Source organism: Lagopus leucura, unplaced genomic scaffold, assembly GCF_019238085.1.
Source record: "Lagopus leucura isolate 7727_CA_CO unplaced genomic scaffold, USGS_WTPT01 Super-Scaffold_73, whole genome shotgun sequence".
Taxonomy (NCBI): Eukaryota; Metazoa; Chordata; class Aves; order Galliformes; family Phasianidae; genus Lagopus; species Lagopus leucura.
The window spans coordinates 95163257-95182859 of NW_024962252.1; the positions used below are offsets into that span (position 1 = coordinate 95163257).

Here is a 19603-nt window from a genome sequence, read left to right on the forward strand (position 1 = left end):
GAGAAACAACCTCAATGAGAACTTCTAATTTGGCTGAAGTAGAGGCTCAAATTAGATCAAAAATAAGCCTGCACTGATTTGGGAGAACAAAAAGAATTCCCTTACCCCAAGAAAGATGTTCTTCGAGGAGTCAAATCCTGCAGCATATATTCTTGCTGTAAAAGGAGGGTTACGTTCACATATGATTCTGCAGGCAAATCTTGATATAGTGCTTTGCACAGACTGCGTATCTGAATTACTCTGACTTCCAGGAACCGTATCTGTCACAACAAAGTCTATAGGGCTCTCTGTTGATCTACCAATCTGCAAAAAGGGATAAAAAAAAAAAAAAAAAAAGCTGTTTAGATGTTTGCCTTTAGACCTACTAATGTTCAAGCCCAAAACAATCTAGAAATGATTTTAAAAAATCATAGCATTCCAATTTGAAGCACTTAGGTCCATCAATTTGAGATTAGTTTTCTGAAGCCTAATCTGAATTATTTTCTCTATCTTCATGTGATCAAAGTTATTCCAAAGGTTGAGTACAGCCAAATGAAGGAAGGAGGAAAAAAAAAGATGTAATTAAGCTAATACTGAGATAATTTCCCATTGAAAGTCTCCTCAGAGAAGTTAAAACTCAGGTCACCTGGATCAGCTGCAGCAGCAGCTGAACAGCTGGGACAAAGCAGTCAAATGGAAAAGTGGTATTCAGACACTTTGCATGCCCAGAGTATTCTGAGCAATGCCATACTAGGTGGAGGTACAGGTGTAAGAAAAATGTCTGGAGATTACATGAGCTGAAACTGCAGCTCCAGTGAGGTACTAAGCAGCAGCACATCTGTCAGGAAAGACCAAGTACAAGATGGTTGTGGCTGGAGCAGCGTGATGCTACATTAATATTAACACAACAGGGATACAACATCTGACCGCAGCCTGATTTCTAAGACAAGCCTGATTCTAAGACAATGGTCTTAGAAACAGCAGGCTGCAGAGTAGTTGTGCCCTCTTTTCTAGTTGTATGGAAGAAAAATACATTTGCAGTCTCACACACTTTACCAATTTTGATACAGTTGCATGTTTTTGACTGCTTTTTCGTCCTTTCCTCTTTACAAAACAGAGGAGTTATATCCCAACCCCAAACATCCCCATAGCCAGGTTTTAAGCCCACTTGTACATTATTACCTTTCACTCACTTTCAGAGCTCTCAAGCCTCTTAAAACATAGCTGGTTATATTAAGACTGATTAACTGCTAGGCAGCAGACAAAGAGCCTGAGGTAGTTTTTGGTGAAGGCTAGAGAGCTTTCATGAGACTGAAACTGCTCTGTCAGAATATGTTTTTCTTTTTTTTCTTTCCCTTAGACAGGATAACCCAACAGCACACAAAGATCACCACTGGCAATTTAAGAGCAGAATACATGCCATAGCATGCCTGAACAGAGAACATTTAAACTACAGCTTATGCTGCAGTTAGTTTGTTACAGCCCTTTTGCTGTTGGAGATACTTGCAGTTGCACACAGCTTCCTCACCACATACCAACACCTCCTACCTTCTTAGATTCTGCAATGTCGTCACAGTTAAATGCTGTGACAGCAGAACCCCTTGCCTTACATTAAGTACAACGAAAATCAATGCGCTATCAGTCCAGGAATTAGAAGAAACAAAACAAAATCTGAAACAAAACCCTTTTGAGAAAAACAGGAAATAATAAGATATGAGTGAACACAGCTGCAAACGTGTTTGTGGTTCAATGTCATACACACAGGAAACTCCTACAAAGTTATTCTAAACTAATAGTACACTAGAAGTGGGCCTTTCTCAACATTTCCCACCATTTATGCTTTTTTCTGGGGTTGTGTTAGAAGTTTCTCCTGTATTTTTACACTGCATTTCTTCTACCCTCTTACTGGCTGATCCCAAATCCATTCATGAATGCTGGAAGCAAAGTTCCAAGTGCTTCAGAGAACTGTGCACTTTACTCTTAAGCTGTGTCTCATCCCTCCTCACAAAATTATGTGACTGAGTGGCAGTCAACAGCAAAACCATAATTCTGTGCATTAGTTGCAAAAACAGATTTGGCCTCTGACCAAGTAAACCTAAAAGAGATGCACAGATGCACAGCCTTGTATATGTGATGGCCTTGGGAATGAACAGAATTAAACATCTCTGAAGAATAAAGCGCCAAAAGTAACAGTTTCACATCTGAGAGGAAAAGCATATTGAGATAATGTCTCACTGGAACCAACACAGGTGAGAATACGTGCTGGTATCACTTAATTCACGTACCTGGAACATATCTGTGTTGCTGTCATGGGTATATTCAACTACTACTGTCTGGGCCCGAGACAAAGTGTAAGATATGCTGTGTTGGTCCTTATTGCTTATTGCCTGTGGAAAGAAAAGACAAGTTACTGCGCTAGTGAACAATAAATCTACTACATACAGCAGCAACATAGCCAGGCTCTTTTCTGCTCAATGAACACATTAAGTGCGATGCTCATTAGTGACACACCTGTAGTTAGACTTGACAAAAACCAGTCCTCACCATTAAAAAAAGCTGTAGGATTGATTCAGCAACAGACCAAACTGGTCTCTTTACCACACGCTGCCACAAAATAAATGTAATCAGGACAGATTATTAGTCATGCTTAATATTAAAGCACAGCTGGCTTTAGCACAAAGAACAGAACTGAGTGCAAAGGCTGAAACTGGATTCAGCCGGAACTTCTCAACAGCAAAGTGATAAAAACTTACAGAATTCATTATAAAAAAATATATATATATATATATATATATATATCTGAGTTCATATTAAAATCACTGATGATTAATAAGCCACATGGACAAAGAAGTTACAAGCAGTGCTATCAATTCTTACCCAGTTTACACATGCTGTAGCAAAGTAACCTAGGCTTCAGTGAGTTTAGATTTTCATTCTAGAGATTTATGCAGTGCTTCATAAGCAAAACTAAAACTATCTGAACAAACAAACTTCTGTGAAGTGCTTCCAGATAGCACTTATTACTTGAAGACCGTAAACAATCAGCATAGTATTAAACTAGGAATCAATATTTCTAAGCACTGAATTATTTTCAGAATCAAATATTTAACTGTACTGAATTTGTCCAAGGGCCTGATTTTGAACATACTGAATATCTCTAAATAACTTAGAATGTTTATGCATTCTTGAATTCCACTGGTATTAGTGGAAGCAATCTGCTTCTTACTGAACATAATTGCAATACACTTGAAATACCACAATAAAGTAGTATTTCATGGTAAATACCTTACCTATAATAGCCTGAGTTTTGACATGAAGTACAACTCAACTTCAGGACTTAGGCTATTTCTTCACTGCTTCTTAAAGGGAACTCTGAACTTGGTTACCAGCCACAAAAAATGTGCCCTGCCAAACCACCTCATCTCAGGGAACTCCTACCCACTGGACTGAGTAGGAAGTACAGACAGAGCTTTGATCAAGGATCATTTCAAAATCAGCTTCATACAAAGCAAGCTTAGCCCTAAAGCATGAATGAGTGCAAACACAGGAAATTTGAAACAAATGTCTGTAGCAAATTTGGAGGGAAAACAAAATAAAAGGTTTTACATGACAGGACTGGGCCTTGAGTGTTCGTGTTTCAAAAACAAGCATTTTTCATTCTGGGTATGTCAAAGACTGTGAATGGCTTCTTGCTAAACCTGACAGGTACCAAAAATCCTTGAATAAACATGAATCATTCTTTTCACAGTCAGAACTTCATGCTTTTTTTATTTCATCTCAGCATGGATTTCACTTGGAATTCTTTAGACAGCACCAGCAGAAACAAGACTTAATCACACAAATCCTAGAATCTTTTCAAGTGGAAAGGACCCTTAGAGGCCATCTAGTCCAACACCTCTGCAATGAACAGGGACTCTTATAGCTCAGATGCTCAGAGACCTGTCCAGCCTGACCTCAAAGGTCTCCAGGGACAGGACACCACCACCTCCCTGGGCAACCCATGTCAGTGCCTCACTATCCTTACTGTAAAAAACTTCCTTACATCTAATCTGTATCTTCCCTCTTTTAGTTTGAAATCATTTCCCCTTGTCCTGCTTAAGAGTCTGTTGCCTGTTGACCAATACAAAAGTGTTGTTGGATATCTCAGCTTTCTTCTTGTCCACTGTTAATAGCCTGCCTCTGTTGCCCATCAGAGAGGGTATACCCTCCTGAACTTCCCTTTTCCAGATTATATACCTACAGAAGCCTTTCTTATCCTTTGTTGCACCCCTTGCCAAGTCCAGTTCCAGTTGCACTTTGGTGTTCCTGACACCAACCCTATACATACAACCTAGCAGTATCCCTATACTCCTCCTAGGTTACCTGTCCTGCCTCCACTGCTAGTGCGTTTTCTTCTTGCTCTCCAGTTTGATCACATCACAGTTCAGTTATGTCAGCCTATTGCCTTCCTTTTCTGCCTTCCTACACCCAGTGATAGAAAGCTCTTATGCATACAGGAAAGCTTCCTTTAAGATCTGACTGGTCTGTTTCACTCTCTTACCCTTAAGAACTGATTCCCAGGGAGTTTTGTTAACTAAATCCTTGAAGAAATAGAATTTGGCTTTCCTAAAATTAAGCATCCTGATTTTACTCTTTGCCTGCCTGATATCCCTCGAGAATAAATTTCACCACTGCATGGTCACTACAGTCCAGGCAGCCCCCTGTCCTGATGTCACCAATCAGCTCACTTGCATTGGTGAGCAACTGGTCCAGCACTGCATCCCCCTGGTGGGGCTATTACTTGGCTAATCAAGCTTACCTTTGCTGCTTGAGGGGTACAGGCAATATGCACAGTGCTAGGTTTCACCCCGTTTGCTTTGGGCCTTTTAAATAAAGCAAATCTACTTTTTCTTCTTCCTCTATCTCCATTTGGGAGTGACCCATTGTACCTATAAAAGAAAGGACAGAAAAATAATGAAGTCCATATTTCCGTACAACTTCAAGAGGTGCAGACCTACATAAAATTTCATTCTAAACACAAAGTCTTCTTAACTAGTACAATATTAAAAAGGTACAGATCTCCAATTAGTTACATGTATTTAAATCTGATAATAGGCAACTGAAGTACTGAAACATGCCTACAGAACTACAGCACATGCACCCAAAGACTACAGAGCAAGGAATACTCTCTAGGATTCATCTCAGAGCTACTATCAACAAGTAGAAAGGATTCATTTCAATGCTTGCTAGATAAAATATGAAAGGAGTTCAAGACACAGTATGAAAGTGAGAGGTAGCATGATAACATCACCTCTCTCAGCAACCTGCAGATAACTGCTTTAAGCATGCTCTGAAATTCTACCTTCATTCTCACTTCCAGCAAACATAAACACTTACCCCAAAACGATCAATTCACCATACTTCACCGGTGCTTTTGATGGATGATTTTCTTGATCAGGAGAAAACATGAGCTTAGCTAGTGACTTCTTCTCAAACTTCAGGTCACTGATCAAGAGTTGTGGCACACTTTTTTCATTATTTCCTGTAAAAATAAAGAAAATGAAGTGTAAGAGACTCAAATCCATCAATTACACCAACCCTGCACACTTATTTTTGGTCCTCCTGATACAGTAGGTACATTATTTTGCACCTGGTGTTTTCCCATGTTTTGGCTTTGCTTGAAATAACTTCAAAAAGATCACACGCAGATACATCAATTCAGGCTGTGCTGCCTGCAACAATTACATGAGCAGATGAGTGTTTTTAGAAAATTCCCATTCAGCCTTGATAAAACATTGTTTCCATTTACGCTTTATTCTAGTAAAATTTTAGTATAAATTGTATATAGCTTCACTGAGCATGTTTCGTTCAGCTATCAAGAAGCAGAATCTGACAAGGATCAAATTGAAAGGAAAAACAAGACTGGTGCATTAACCAAAGAGCTTCAAGTCCTCATGGAAAGTATCTGATTCAGAGCTTTCCAAAAAAGTTCTGGGTAGGCAGATTGGAGAAAGTTGTCATACAACTACATATCGAGTCTACCATATGAATTTGGGGTGTGCAATGTGACCTGTGCCTGAGCAGAGAAAGAAGTGATGCAAACAGCTGTTTGAAACAAATCTCCAGTAAAAATTATGAGCAATTCTTTATGAGAGTGGTTTCCTGGAGTGCACTTTTTGGTCCTATTTTGTTTTCAGGATCACTGCATACCACCATTCTTTACACCTTCTCACTAGTAACGTTTCCAGACACTGACCCAACTCCTACAAAGAGGAGGATGCTCCAGAGGAAGCGTACCCATCACAGCACTTGTTTCATATCAAATAAAGCCGACAGCAGCCCGTTTGAAGCTTTCACTTAAAAGAAACAAGACTATTCCCTTGGTTCTTCCAGACCAAGCTTTCCTACGGACTCATAAAACCATTAAGCTTTTTAGTTCTGCACTTTTGGTTATGAACTGATTGTTAATATTCTGCCTTCCATTCAAGCAAACATTTTTGGCCCACACAACATTTCTCATATCCTGTCATCCACTTTAATCGTGACAATGATGTTGTATTTCTGCTTTCTTCTGCCTGGAAGTAGATGTCATGCAGAAAAGACACCACTGTGTCATTCTACCCTCCACCATATGCCCTAATAGAGAAGAAAACGTGACCATCGTGCTCACATTTGTTCAGCACCTGGAACAAAGACACCTTCACTGACCCATCTCTACCCTCAGTTCTCTTTGCTCCACCGTGCAGGAGCCTGGCCTTCAGTGGCCCTTCTCGAGCTAGCACCTCCTCATTCAGCACAGACAGACCGACCCCCTACTTGCAACCAGCCACAATGTTATCTCAGAAATCAGTATGTTCCTTAATGCCCCCTTGAATGCTATCCCATGTACTCAGGAGGGCTACACACATCTTACTGTTCTCCCAACTTCTGGCTGTGTTCTGCAGTCATTGCAGCAGAAGACTAAACCGAAACCTTTCATCTACCTTTATTCTTTTTTCCTCCATCTTTTTTCTCCTTGCTCTCAGCCTGGGTACTCTGGACTATGCAGTACTTGAAACTATAAGTTAAATAAAGCCTTCGTTTAGCACACATGTAACGTTAGCACAATCCTGACCCACTGCTAGATGTACAAGTGCATCCTACTAAACCTGATCTGTACTGCACTACCACACAGCATGTCTCCTGCCTGCTCTCCCGTATTTTCATTTTGTAATAAGCAGCATGTATTTTCATCAAATATTTCTACTTAAGTCAGTAGAAATCTATATCCTTATGTTCATATACAGATAATTTTTTGTGAAGTATTTGTACCATCAAATTCAGTATTTCAGCATTTGTTTTGCTTTAAAGTTTCCTTGCATTAGAGTTACTCACGTTGTCTTCAAAACCCAGTTTCTAATGATTTCATCTCCTCCCTAAACAATTAACCTGTTTTCCTCTTGAATCTCCACACCAGTCTTTTGCACTCACTTCAATCTTCTCCACATAGGAGTAATTTCAACTTGGTCATCACATATTCACATGCAGCACTTCACATCTCTTTGCTAAAGCACGCAGTGTCTGTCCTTTGAATTAACATTTAACAACTGAGAAGAACCACTATGAAATCTGTAATGCCATCTACTAGCAAGCAGCACAGTAAATGCCACAAAAAAAGACAGAAAAGAACTTGAGTAGTACCCATCCTACTCTACATTCAGGAAAAAGAGCTCATCAATTCACACAGAGAAAGGGAGGAGGCAAGCAGTAAAAATAATGTTAAGCTCTAACACTAGTGCAAAAAACTTCCCCAGCTGAGTGAACAACTTCATGGAAGGCTAAAGAAACAAAAGGCATCTCCAAGTCAGGCAGCTTCTGAGTCTTGGTAAAAGTAATTGCACATGAACAATTAAGGGAGACTCTACTTGAAAGCACCACCCAAATTGGTGGCCAGTGACCTCTTCTTAAGAGCTGACAGAGCAGAAACCAAAAAGGGAGAGAAGCTCACGTGCCTGCTTTAGCTGTGCAACAAGTCTTAATACAAGAAAGCGTCAAGCATCTGACACTCAGCTCCCACTAATGCTCCTTCCTTTGTTGTTTCACGTTTAAATAAACCCAAGCAGGTTTATTCCAGGAGCAGCACAGACAGCAGAAACCCACTTCTTATTTGACCCAATGAAGGTCCCAGAAATGTAATTCCAGAGCTCCAAATGATACAACAGCTTGCTTCCACATTTTTCAAAAACATGGCTTGAATGCTAGAACTTGATTTTTTTCTCAAGTACGTCAGAACCTCCACAGGCTGCACAAGCCACTCTTCTAACTACTAACACAGTAACTTCAGTTCAGGCACCTACCAAATTCAGAACCCCTTAGCAATTCCATGCAATGCAAAAGCTACTTCTCACACTGTATGATCTGCTCAATGCACTGTGCTCACAACAAAGACATTTTTTCCTCCTGGAAATAATAAATGCTGATCAAGTTCTTCCTATGAGGTTCACAAGACTACTCCAGTTGCAACTCATTTGTTATGAGTCGATTGGGCCACAGGATAACCACCCCACTCCTGAAACAGAGAAGGCCTGTGGATCTTTTAAAGCTGGATACAGCATACAGGAACTTACAGAACAGAATGCTCTTGAGCTGCCTGGAAGAAATCACTAAGTTTTACAGTAATGGGTCTTTTGTTCTTACAGAATGACCTGCCTGGCTTTTATTTCTAGAATACTATATCAGACTTCATGGAAGTGCTATGAAAAGCTAATTAAATACATCAAAAAGTCAACCTGGTGCTGTAGTATCCAAGAACAACTGAGCAACTGGCTGCTTGAACTGAAGACAAGCAAGTTAGCTTTTTGCCATGACCTTTAATTTGGAAGTGGTGTATCTGCCCATCAGTGGATTTGTCATTGTTGGGATAGTCCCAGAACAAGAGACTACTTTAAAACTCCTTCAACATCCTTGAACACAGTCCTCCACCATAAAATTAAAGAGAATTTGTGAGTAAAGTAACTTCCACACACACACACACACACACACACACACACACAAATAATCAGAAAAGGCACTACTTGAATTGGTAAGAGGTGCTGCTCAGCAAGCACATCTTTGCTGTTAGCACAAAAATATGATGAGTACCAGTTAGCATCTTTCAGTCTTAAAGCAGGAAAACAGAATAGGAAGAACTCATAAACAACACTTTGTTGTTCTTAAAACTGGTTTCTCTGCAGCCAGGAGAAAGACTGTGGAAGGTAACTTGCACAATACTGCCATGCATGGCATGAGGCATTGGAACAGCTTGCCCAGAGAAGCTGTGGATGCCCCCTCCCTGCAGCTGCTAAAGGCCATGTTAGATGGCTGGCAACCCTGCCCACAGCAGGGAGTTAGAACTAGATGATCTTTACGGGCCGCTCCAACCCAAGCCATTCTATGATTGTCATCCTACAGGTAGTTGTTTTGAGGCAGTGGAAAGAGTTGACATCTAAACTGAAAACATACTTTGAATTTGGTTTAGGAACGGAAACCCAGTTTCCTACCAACCTTTTTGTTCTTAAATACTCACTTGAGTCACACAGGGCAAAGGCTGCTATTGCAGAAAGCAAGCCACATACTTCGGACAACATTTGTATAGAAGGAAAAGCCTTATCATTGTCCTCTGTCCTGTAACATTCAAAAACCAGTCTCTGAATCTGGAGACAGACCTAGCAAGCCATGTGCTGCTGCAGCATGTAATAATGAACAGGCTCAGACTCACTAAGCACTGCCAATCTAACATGCCTTCAGCCACTTAGAGACATACATACATCAGTTCAAGTCCAACTGAACATCAGGATCTGTGCCAGGAATGTCAGGGTTGTGGTCAACAGCTCTTTGTCCAGGTGTCGGGGCACAAGTCCTTCAGCAATCCATCTTGGGACTGGCACTCTTTAACTTCCTTATCACTGACAGACGATGGGATTGAGTGCATCCTCAGCAAGTTTGCTGATGACACCAAGCTGAGCAGTGCAGTTGACACAACAGAAGGAAGGGATGCCACAGACTTGAGAAGTGGGCCCATGTGAACCTAATAATGTTCAACAAGGCCAAGTGCAAGGTGTTGTACTTGGGTTGGGGCAGTGCATACAGACTGGGAAAAGAACTCACTGAGAAGAGTCCTACAGAGAAGGACTTGAGGGTCCTGGCCAATGAAAAGTTGGATATGAACAGCAGTGTGAACCTGAACTTGAGAACCAGAAGGCCAACAGCGTCCTGGGCTGCATCAACGGAGGGTGGCAGCAAGGTGAGGGAGGGGGACTGCCCCCCTCTGCTCCATCCTTGTGAGGACCCACCTGCAGTACTGCATCCAAGCCTGAGGCCCTGAGTAAAGGAAAGATGTAGAGTTGTGGGAGCAGGACCAGAGGAGGGCCACAAAGTTGCTCAGAGGGCTGGAGAACCACTCCTAAGAAGACAGGCTGAGGGAGCTGAACTTATTCATCCCAGAGGAGGCTTTGGAGAGACCTCACTGCATTCTTCAAGTACTTGAAAAGAGCTTATAAGCAGGAGGGAAACTGATTTGTTACATGGTCTGATAGCAATAGGAAAAGTGGGGAACGGCTTTAAAGTAAGAGGAGAAACGTAGGTTAGATGTTCGGAAGAAATTCCCTACACAGAATGTGGTGAGGCATATCATGCAGAGAAGCTGTGGATGCCCCCCCGACCCCTGAAGGTGTTTGAGGCCACGTTGGATGGGACCATGGGCAGCTTGATCTGCCTCAGCAGGTGGGCTGGAGCTTGGTGATCTTTAAGATCCCTTCCAACCTAAGCCACTCTATGATCTGACATTTGTCTTCACTTACTACCTCAAGGTTTAAGCCTTTGGGCACATGAAAACAGAATGAAAACAGAGGCAAGTTACAAGAATCTACGCTCTCAGAACAAACCATTTCCAGTGGGGAATCCAGAGATGTAATGAATTTTGGTTGAACTACCAGCTTTAACTTACCAGCTACGTTCAACCATTCCTCTGTCTTTCCTGATCATGAGACTACATTCATAATTAGTCTGTACTGGCTTCTATAGAAAGCCTTCCAATCCTGTTTGCACTGGGGCACAGCACCTTGTGAATAAGCTTGCTATTTAGTAGACCAAGAACGGTTTTTAAAACTGCAGCAAGCATACTAGTATATTAATGGTTAAAACGGGGTAGGGGGAAGGGAGAACATAAATTCAATGAGTCCAAGCAGAGATTCATTAAACACTCTGCTGTGAGCTAAAAATACTAGAATAAAAGTCTCTTTGTAATAAATTACCATCATTTTCTAAACACAGAGCCAGCATTATAGGCTGTTAGCAACTGTAGCTAGTGCCAGACTAGCCCTTTTCTAAAATACTGCATTAAAAAAAAAAAAAAAATTGCATAAAAAGTCCTCTGTCAATGAGGAAATTAAAAATATGCTGATTCAGATGCAAAAGATGAATATTTTTCCATTTTTATATTATCATTATGTTCTGTATCTACATATTCTAGGGTTTGGGGTTTTTTTTTCCTTACAGAAATAAAGCACAAGACAGCTTAGCTACTCATTTTTTATACAGTTTGCTATTTGTAGTTCTCCATTTACAACCCTTGCAACTGTCATATGCAGCTCTTCACTCAGCAGTTCTGCTTTAAGTCAGAGAGGATACGGACAAAACATAACCCAACTCTTCTCACAGGTATGCAGTGATGGAAATAGGAGGCAACAAATAAGCTGCAAACACAGGAAATTATGATGAGCAATTAGGGGTAAAACAAAAAGTCCTGAGCAGCTGAAAGATCTCCATTGAGGAATTGGAAATATTGAAAGCTCAGCAGCACACAGCCCTGAATAACCTGATCTAGGGCTGCCCCACATAGACAGCAGAGAGACTGGAGCACACAACCTCCCAACCTAATTCTAGTTCTAGAACCCCATTTTAGGAAACCCAGCACCATCTCAAGAGCCAACTAAAGCACAAGTGCTCCTTAACCCTTCAAAGATAAACCCTGACTTGTACGTTCAAAGGACTGGAACATCAAAGTTAAGGTAACCATGACACAAGAGGTCTGGTGCATAATGCTTGTCCCTCAAGATGAAGACGTTTGCAAGCGCAAAAGAACAGAGAGGCAAGAAGCAACTGGAGAGATGTAAAAGAAGCAATCTCCAGCAGACCAGCTTCTTGCTTGATTAGAAGTTCTATGAAGTCGAGGCTGCTGGATTTGGAAACATGGCTGTTAGCGCAGTAGTTTACAGCACTACACACAAAATAACAGGAGTAGCAGCACATTTTGGATCATCACATAGAATCACTCTGTGTGAGTGGCTTGTAACTCAGTCTTGAAACATCAGTACCTTCACAGGTCGTCACATTTCAAAGTGACCGCCTGTTTTCTGAAACAGATGTTCTTGTCTTTGGAATTAGTGTCACTTTCCTGATACTGATAATGCCCCTACTCTTCTATGTGAGCAGCAAGGAATCAGTTCCTTGCACCACGATGGCTCTGAGGGCAGGCAGAGAGTGGGAAATCACTTTCTTGTATGAGATGGTTAAATCATCACTGTGAAGTTACTCTCCTTCAATTGACTTCTTTTTAAAAGCTTCTATTTATTTATTTTTTACCCAGGCAGTCAATCCAGTAAAAAGAGCACATAAGTCACAGGAGAGTGTTTCATGTTTATAAGCTATAGTTTCCACTCTTCACCCAGTTCCCAGTTGAAAACAAGCTCATGCTTCCTTCACACACATACCTGGAACTTTAGGTTCAGCAAGTTTAATTAAATTTCACTTTCTAGATCAGTCAGATTCTTTCTACAGCACTGCAGATGCATAGGAAAGGTACAGCAAAACAGCTGTTAAGTATTCAAGTTGCACTGTCACTTCAGATCAGTAGTGCTATTTTTCCTTTCTACAGTAGGGTCATTAAATTTCCCCTCCTTTCTAGGAAAAGAAATGCTTAAGCACCTAAAAAAAGGTGCAGAAAAAGCCTCAGGAGCGTGGAAATTTAGCCCAGACCTGCTTTTGAATGGCTTCCTTTCCTTACTCTATATTGTCTGCTTTTTCTAACCTCTGAATAAGCTTAGTCATCCACTATATACACAAGAGCACTTTATGATATAAAAGCACTGAAAAGACAACAAGGCCAAATCCTGAAACCAGGAAGCAGCCTCTCCCACTTAGGATACCAAGCACAAAACAGTGCAAACAACTGTCTGCTGCTCTGTCTTGAAAACATCAGTGAAGTCTCAATGCAGGGATTTTTCATTCTCCTAAACAGAATGCAAGCATCTTTTTATCACCAGCATCTGCTGTTGGTAGACTGGTAATCCTGGAAACATGTCATACAAGAGTCTTAGCACGCGGGAAAAAAACCATATTGCCTATAGACAACTCCAAAAGGGCATTAATTTGACACACAAGAGCATATCTACCACTGTGCACCAAGACTACAGCCAACCTTTTCCAGTGAGAGAAACAGCAATTTAGTTAGGTTGCCATACAGCATGCTGCCTCAAGTGCTGCTTCCATCACAGAGGCAAACCAAAGCAGCTCTTAGCAATTTTATGAAGCTCAGAAACAATACTGAGAGTACAAGCACTTGTTCAGGCAAACATTTTAGAACAAGGCTTCTATTATAAGTGCCTATATGAAAACCTGTACTTCACGATGGTGCTCAAAAATCATATTCTTCTTCAGAAGATGGAAAATCTAAGTACAGAGGCCTGATTTCAATCAGACCTCTGCTACCTTCAGTTGCGTTATTCTGAATTGCCACTGATGGGATCAGAGCAGGGTCAGGCATATTAAAACTGAAGGAGTTATGTAACAGCTAATGATCCAACTTAACAGTTTGACAAAAATCAATTCTGAAAATATTCTCAAAAAAAAAAATCCAGCATTTTTTTCAGTTACGAAAAGTAACAGCTGATCCTCCCTTGAGGAAACCATGATATCCTCCTACAGATTATAGCTGATGTAATTCAGACTGCATGTGGGAAGCTGAAAACATTTGTCTTTTAGCACAGGGTGGCTATTTTAAAGCTGTCACTGCAATATTATCCATAACCTTAATTAGCAAGAAAAGGCTCTTTACCAGTGAAATTGGTGCCTTTCCAACGCACCCTTATCACCCATGTGCACCAAGTCAGCTGTCAGAAACCAGTGACAAAGCATAAAAGCTCAGTGTTAACTTACTGGTTACTATTAAGAAAGCTTTCCTTTCTTAATACTCTGAGCACTAGAGTAACTAACTGCAGGATGCACTGGCTGTGTTGGCTGAGCCACCAGACAAAAGTTATTTGTACAAGCTACTTACAGAGATCAGCTTGCAGATTGGTTGCACTTGCACTGTGACAGTTACTACACACTCTGTATAATTTCAAAAAGGGAGTTTTTTATTTGAAAATCTGGGTATGAAATCATTTATACAAGCCATAAAACAGTATAACAGGCATGCTGATAAAACAATGTTATGTGCTCATTAACCACGGCACTGTCTATTTATATCTTCAGAGTGCTTGGTCAAAGTAGAAGCAGGAAATGAAAAACTTTGTACAGTGCCAGTATGAAGTGGGAGAAGTAAAGTCTAATGGTTTGACATGGAGCTCTGCACTCAGGATCCCTTAGAATCCCCGCTCCTCATTGCCCTCAGACAAATTACACACTATTACCTCAAAAATAAGTAGTCTCAACACTCGCAGCAATTCAACTTCCCTGTACAGATTAAGAGTTTGTACCAAAATATAGGTGTTCCATTTTTAAAAGGGCCACTACACAAACAGATGGAGCTTGTTACGCTTTGATGGTTGAGCACAGGACACCTACTGTACAGAGCACCTGAAGTAGCTGAGAACCCTGCACTTGCACAAAACCACAATGACATCTTGCTCCACAGACCTGAACATTACTGTTTTGCTTTCTGAGCTTCTGACTTCCTGACGAAGCAGTTTGTGCACCAAAACAGCAGCTACACAGATGCTTGTATTACGCTAAAGCTTTTCCACACAGCCTATCATTTCACCTTGCAAACATTAGAGTTACAATTGCACCGAAGCCTCTTTCGGTTTAGGCAACAGTGACATTTAACAGCTCTGTGAGAAATCCCCCTTGGTACAATTTCATAATAGGCATCTTGCTTTGCACCTGCAAATGAGAAGCAACTGACTCCTGAACAAGCAGCACTTTGAGCATCTCTTCCTATTTGAGGTGGGGAAGCAGCTCACAAACGTTGCCTGCTCTCAGATTTCCCCTCAGCCACATCACCAAACTGACTTTCAGGTGCCTTCTGGAGAACCATGCAACTGAGGAGGCTATTACAAAAGACTGAAACACAACGTTAGAACATACAAGAGATGGCACAGAGGGAACTTACCAGTATTCTTCTGTTCTTTCAAGATTTCTACTCCGTGGAGAAGAAAAAAAAATCTTGTATCTTCTTTAAAAGACAGACAAAATCCACCAACTTAAATCCCAGCAACTGTCAGACTGAGTGCCTCTGCTGTGTGCTTTTACTTCGGCAGTGGGTAAGCATTCTGACTAAACAGGGGCTGGCCCTGCCTTACGTCAGCTAGGTAAACACCACCGCGCTGCGCACCATTGGCTGAAGTCACAGCCTGCATCCTGCTTGTCATGCCATAAATTCATCACTCTCCAGCCCCAAAAAGGAAAAAAGGAACTAGAGGGTGTGTTGAAAGCTATCCTGCAGCCCAGTTCCTCAGCAGTTCTTCAGTTTAGGCTCTCTGAGAATCACTGTTCTATTTCCTTCTCAGCTCCTCTTACATAACTGTACCCGTGCATGCTATACCTTTCTTTTTCATTTAAATCATCACTTATTAGCCCAGCTAGCTTTTCTCACCTCCTACACAAAGCAATTTCTTAATACACTAAGAATTAAAACAGAAGAAAGTCTTCAGGTATTGCCAGCCTGGTTTTAGCCACTGGAGTCCTAGATGCACAACATACCTGCACACAGCTGCTTTTGGATATTGGACTCATCTGGCCAATGCTGCTGCAACAGCTTGTTCCTACAGGATGCACATCCAGAAAGGTAAATCTGCATGCACCAGATCAGGTTCTGAAATCACTGCAGCAAGCCAGTGGGTTGGATCATTTAAATGCCTGAAGCGTAAAATGGTGACTGAGTTACAACAGCTTCCAAGTCATCACCTCACAGAACTGATCAAGCCAACCTTCTTCCTCTGCTGTAAGATCCAGCACAGCAGTTAAACATTTACATCATTTTACAATGTAGTTGTGATGAAGTAAGCAGTTACACAGTTACCCTGGCTCAAATGAGGTGCACTCAGGCTGATGACTGGCATAACCAAATCTGTCTGTGCTATAGAATCACCGCATTGGGCAGGACAGGAAGGGACCTCAAGGATCACAAATCTACAACCCCCCTGCCACATACAGGGCCACCAACCTCCCCATTTAATACTAGACCATGCAGCTCAGGGCCCCATCCAACACCTCTAGGGATGGGGCATCCACAGCCTCTCTGGGCAGCTGCTCCAGCACCTTACCAATCTCTCTGTAAAGAACTTCCCCCTGACATCCAACCTAAATCTTCCCTCCCTCAACTTCAAACCACTTCCCCTTGTCCTGCAGTTATCTACCCTTTCAAAGAGTTGATTCCCCTCCTGTTTGTAGGCTCCCTTTAGGTACTGAAAGGCTGCAATGAGGTCACCCTGTAGCCTTATCTTCCCCAGGCTGAACAAGCCCAGCTCCTCAGCCTGTCTTCGTAGGGGAGGTGCTCCAGCCCCCTGATCATCTCTGTGGCTCTTTTCTGCACCCTCTCCAACAGCTCCCTGTCTTTCTTGTACGAGGGGCTCCAGACCTGGATACAGCACTGCAGATGAGGCCTCACAAGAGCAGAGTAGGGAGGGACAATCACCTCCCTGTCCCTGCTGGCCACCCCCTTCTGATGGAGCCCAGGATTCCATTTGCTTTCTTTCCAAGCTGCAAGAGCACACTGCTGGTTCATGTTAAGTTTTTCATCCATCAGGCCCCCCAGGCTGCTGATATTTTTGTTTAAAAGAGTTGGTGGATTTTGTCTGTTTTTCAAACAAGTTTGTTGATGATATTTCTGCTGCTTTTTCCAATAGCACAGCTCACCACTGCAATTTTGCAAGCACAGCTTCGTGGATTGGTTTACTTGATCTGCTTCACAGCAAAGCTGTCTGCATTTTCAAAAGTTCCTTTACCCGCTTTATTGTTTTTCAGCTGGATCTGTTTCCCAATTCAGCTCACAGCACGGCTGTGCAAACAGCTGTAGCAGCAGAACTGAAGGCCTGATGGGGAAGTGCATTAGATGGGAGCACCTAGAGCTAAGCACTGCCAAACTACCTTTTGGTTCATAATGCCATAATGCAGCACAAGTTGCAACTCCATATATGCAAGCTTCACTGCTGAGAATGAAGTCAATGCTTAGGATTTTTTCCTCTCTCCTCCACCTGTACTCCACAGCTAACCTTCCTCAAAGTAATACTGTAAGGCTGTGCTGGTACGTGGTCTTGTCACTTGAAAAACTAAACTTCAGAACTCCCTGCCACAGAGATATTCTGGATAATAAAGCTGTTTGGAGGCTCAATGATGCTCCCTCCCACCCCATCACGGATTACTAAGCACAGCAGAAGTGACTGAGTCATAATCACCAAACACAGAGGAGCACTTTGAAGAAGCACCAATGTGCAAATTCTATCATTCCCACTTTGCTCTCGGCTTCTGGCCACCAAAGAGCACATGCTGCTCAATACTGCTCTCAGATGGCATGGCCATCATCACAGCTATCAGATTACCAAACTGATAAAGCAATTAAAAAAAAATAAATCAACACAGACTCCAACTACTTTAACTCAAATTATTTCTTAAATCCATTTGTGAGTTAACTCTACAAACAAGCTGCACAATGCCAGTGACAAGATCAGAACCCTCCAAGTGAATCTCATCAGTAAATGCCTGGCAGCGACTCATTGAGCCACATCCTGAGGTTCAAACTTGGTCCCTCTCCCATTCCGCTGCCAAAATCAGTGCTCTCACTCTTGTGGTGCACAAGCCTAGCCTTTTCAGTGATAAGAAATGAAGTAAAGCCTTCAAATGGCACCTTGCATTACGGTGGAAGAGCTGTCTAATCCCAATCATCTTCAAGTATTTTACACTTTGCCCTGGCCCGCATAAGGCTAAGAGCTTTAATATTAACGATGGCTGTTCAAAAAACAAACAAGCAATCCCTAAAACATCGTAACTGCATTGGCATCACTACACATACAGGCATGGCAACAAAAGATACTAAAGGTGCTCTGTAGCAGTGCATTCATTTAACTGCAGTGATCAGTTACATTGACACAAACATTTCTAGATTGGATTACTTTTCTCACAAAGGTCACAAGGCTCGAGTAGCACTGTTTCAAAAGAGTTCAGTCTGAAAAGCAGAACTTAATGTTAATTGGCTTCCAAGAGCTTTATTTTCTTTCTTCATTTAACAGAGCCCAGGTTAATAAACCTGTGGATTACCTCATGCTGCAGCCATAAAAGTTGGAGAATGAGCAACTGCAGGTTTGGATGTATCTTTTACTTGGTCAACCCAGCATCCCACAGGTAACAATCCCCATTAACATCCCTACATCCCATCTACCCCCCGTTATCTATGACCTGTTTCTGAGGATAGTCTTCTAGCAGCCATACGCTTCACAATTCCATTTCACAGCTCATCATGCTCTAACTTAAAGCAGGGGGCTATCTGGGTTTATTTTACTCCAGCACACTTAAGTGGCTGGACAAAAACCTCACCCTGAGTTCTAAAATACCATTTCCTTGCCTGTGTTTATTCATTAGCCATGCTCTTCTCTCCTCTGTTCTTGACTCCTATTAAGAGAAGGTCTAATGACTTCTACTTCAAATAAGAACTGTGCTCTGCTTCGAGGACTGGAAGCAAATGCCTTGTGTGCTCTCACCAGGCACACTCTGACTTCCCCCAAAAAAGAGATGCTGCCAACCATGCTAGATCAAAACAATGAAATCTGCAGCCCAAGATATCATTGCTAATTTCATGAAGTGATGCTTAAATGCAGGGGAGGTTCTTTTCTTGAAGTTGTTAAAGAAAAAGGGCTGTAATCGTCATGTTCTTCTATCTGACTCACAAGCAGATGCTGTACAGTTTGATATGATTACGTGATTCCACATGACATTCAAAATGAGCTTTTAAGAGGAATGTACTTCTACCTGTACGTTAAAAAAGACAGACTTGCAGTCATGGATAAAGGGCAATGCTATGTCCACTAACATGTGGACAGCTGAGAAAGCAGAGTAGAAAATGTCTCATCCTAGAGTTCACCTGATCCTAATGCTTCAAAAAAGACATTTTAAACACATGACTGTCGATAATTTTATTTAAGTAAATAGACAGGGAGTGAAACTAAAGCCCAACAGAGGATAAATGCTCAAAATCATTGCACATAAGATAATGAGGAAAAAGGGACTACAGGAAACAGTAAGAGCAAAAACTTGGAAGAACAAGGTCTGTAGCAGCCCCAAGGGGAAATACATTCAACACTGAATGCCAAACATGCACTATCCACCACCTTACCTCTGTTTCCCATGGAGTCAGAGACTGAGCTATGATCAGAGCTGATGATACTCCAAAAAAGACAATTCCCATGCACTGGAA

The 19603-nt window shown here is 41.7% G+C and overlaps 1 protein-coding gene across 3 annotated transcripts in view; it reads right to left on the reverse strand.

Moving 5' to 3' along the window:
• PELI1 (pellino E3 ubiquitin protein ligase 1) overlaps positions 1–19603 on the reverse strand; it is a 44023-nt gene that overhangs the window by 3602 nt on the left and 20818 nt on the right. For 2 of the 3 annotated variants that reach the window (XM_042892204.1, XM_042892188.1), the window contains 4 exons: positions 5356–5500; positions 4778–4907; positions 2265–2366; positions 106–303 (listed from right to left, as the gene is read on the reverse strand). In XM_042892204.1, coding sequence (XP_042748138.1) covers positions 106–303; positions 2265–2366; positions 4778–4907; positions 5356–5426 — 501 coding nt within the window. In that variant the 5' untranslated portion in view covers positions 5427–5500. Of the gene's footprint in view, positions 1–105; positions 304–2264; positions 2367–4777; positions 4908–5355; positions 5501–19522; positions 19586–19603 lie in introns of those variants that run through there. The other variant, XM_042892196.1, reaches the window with a different exon arrangement.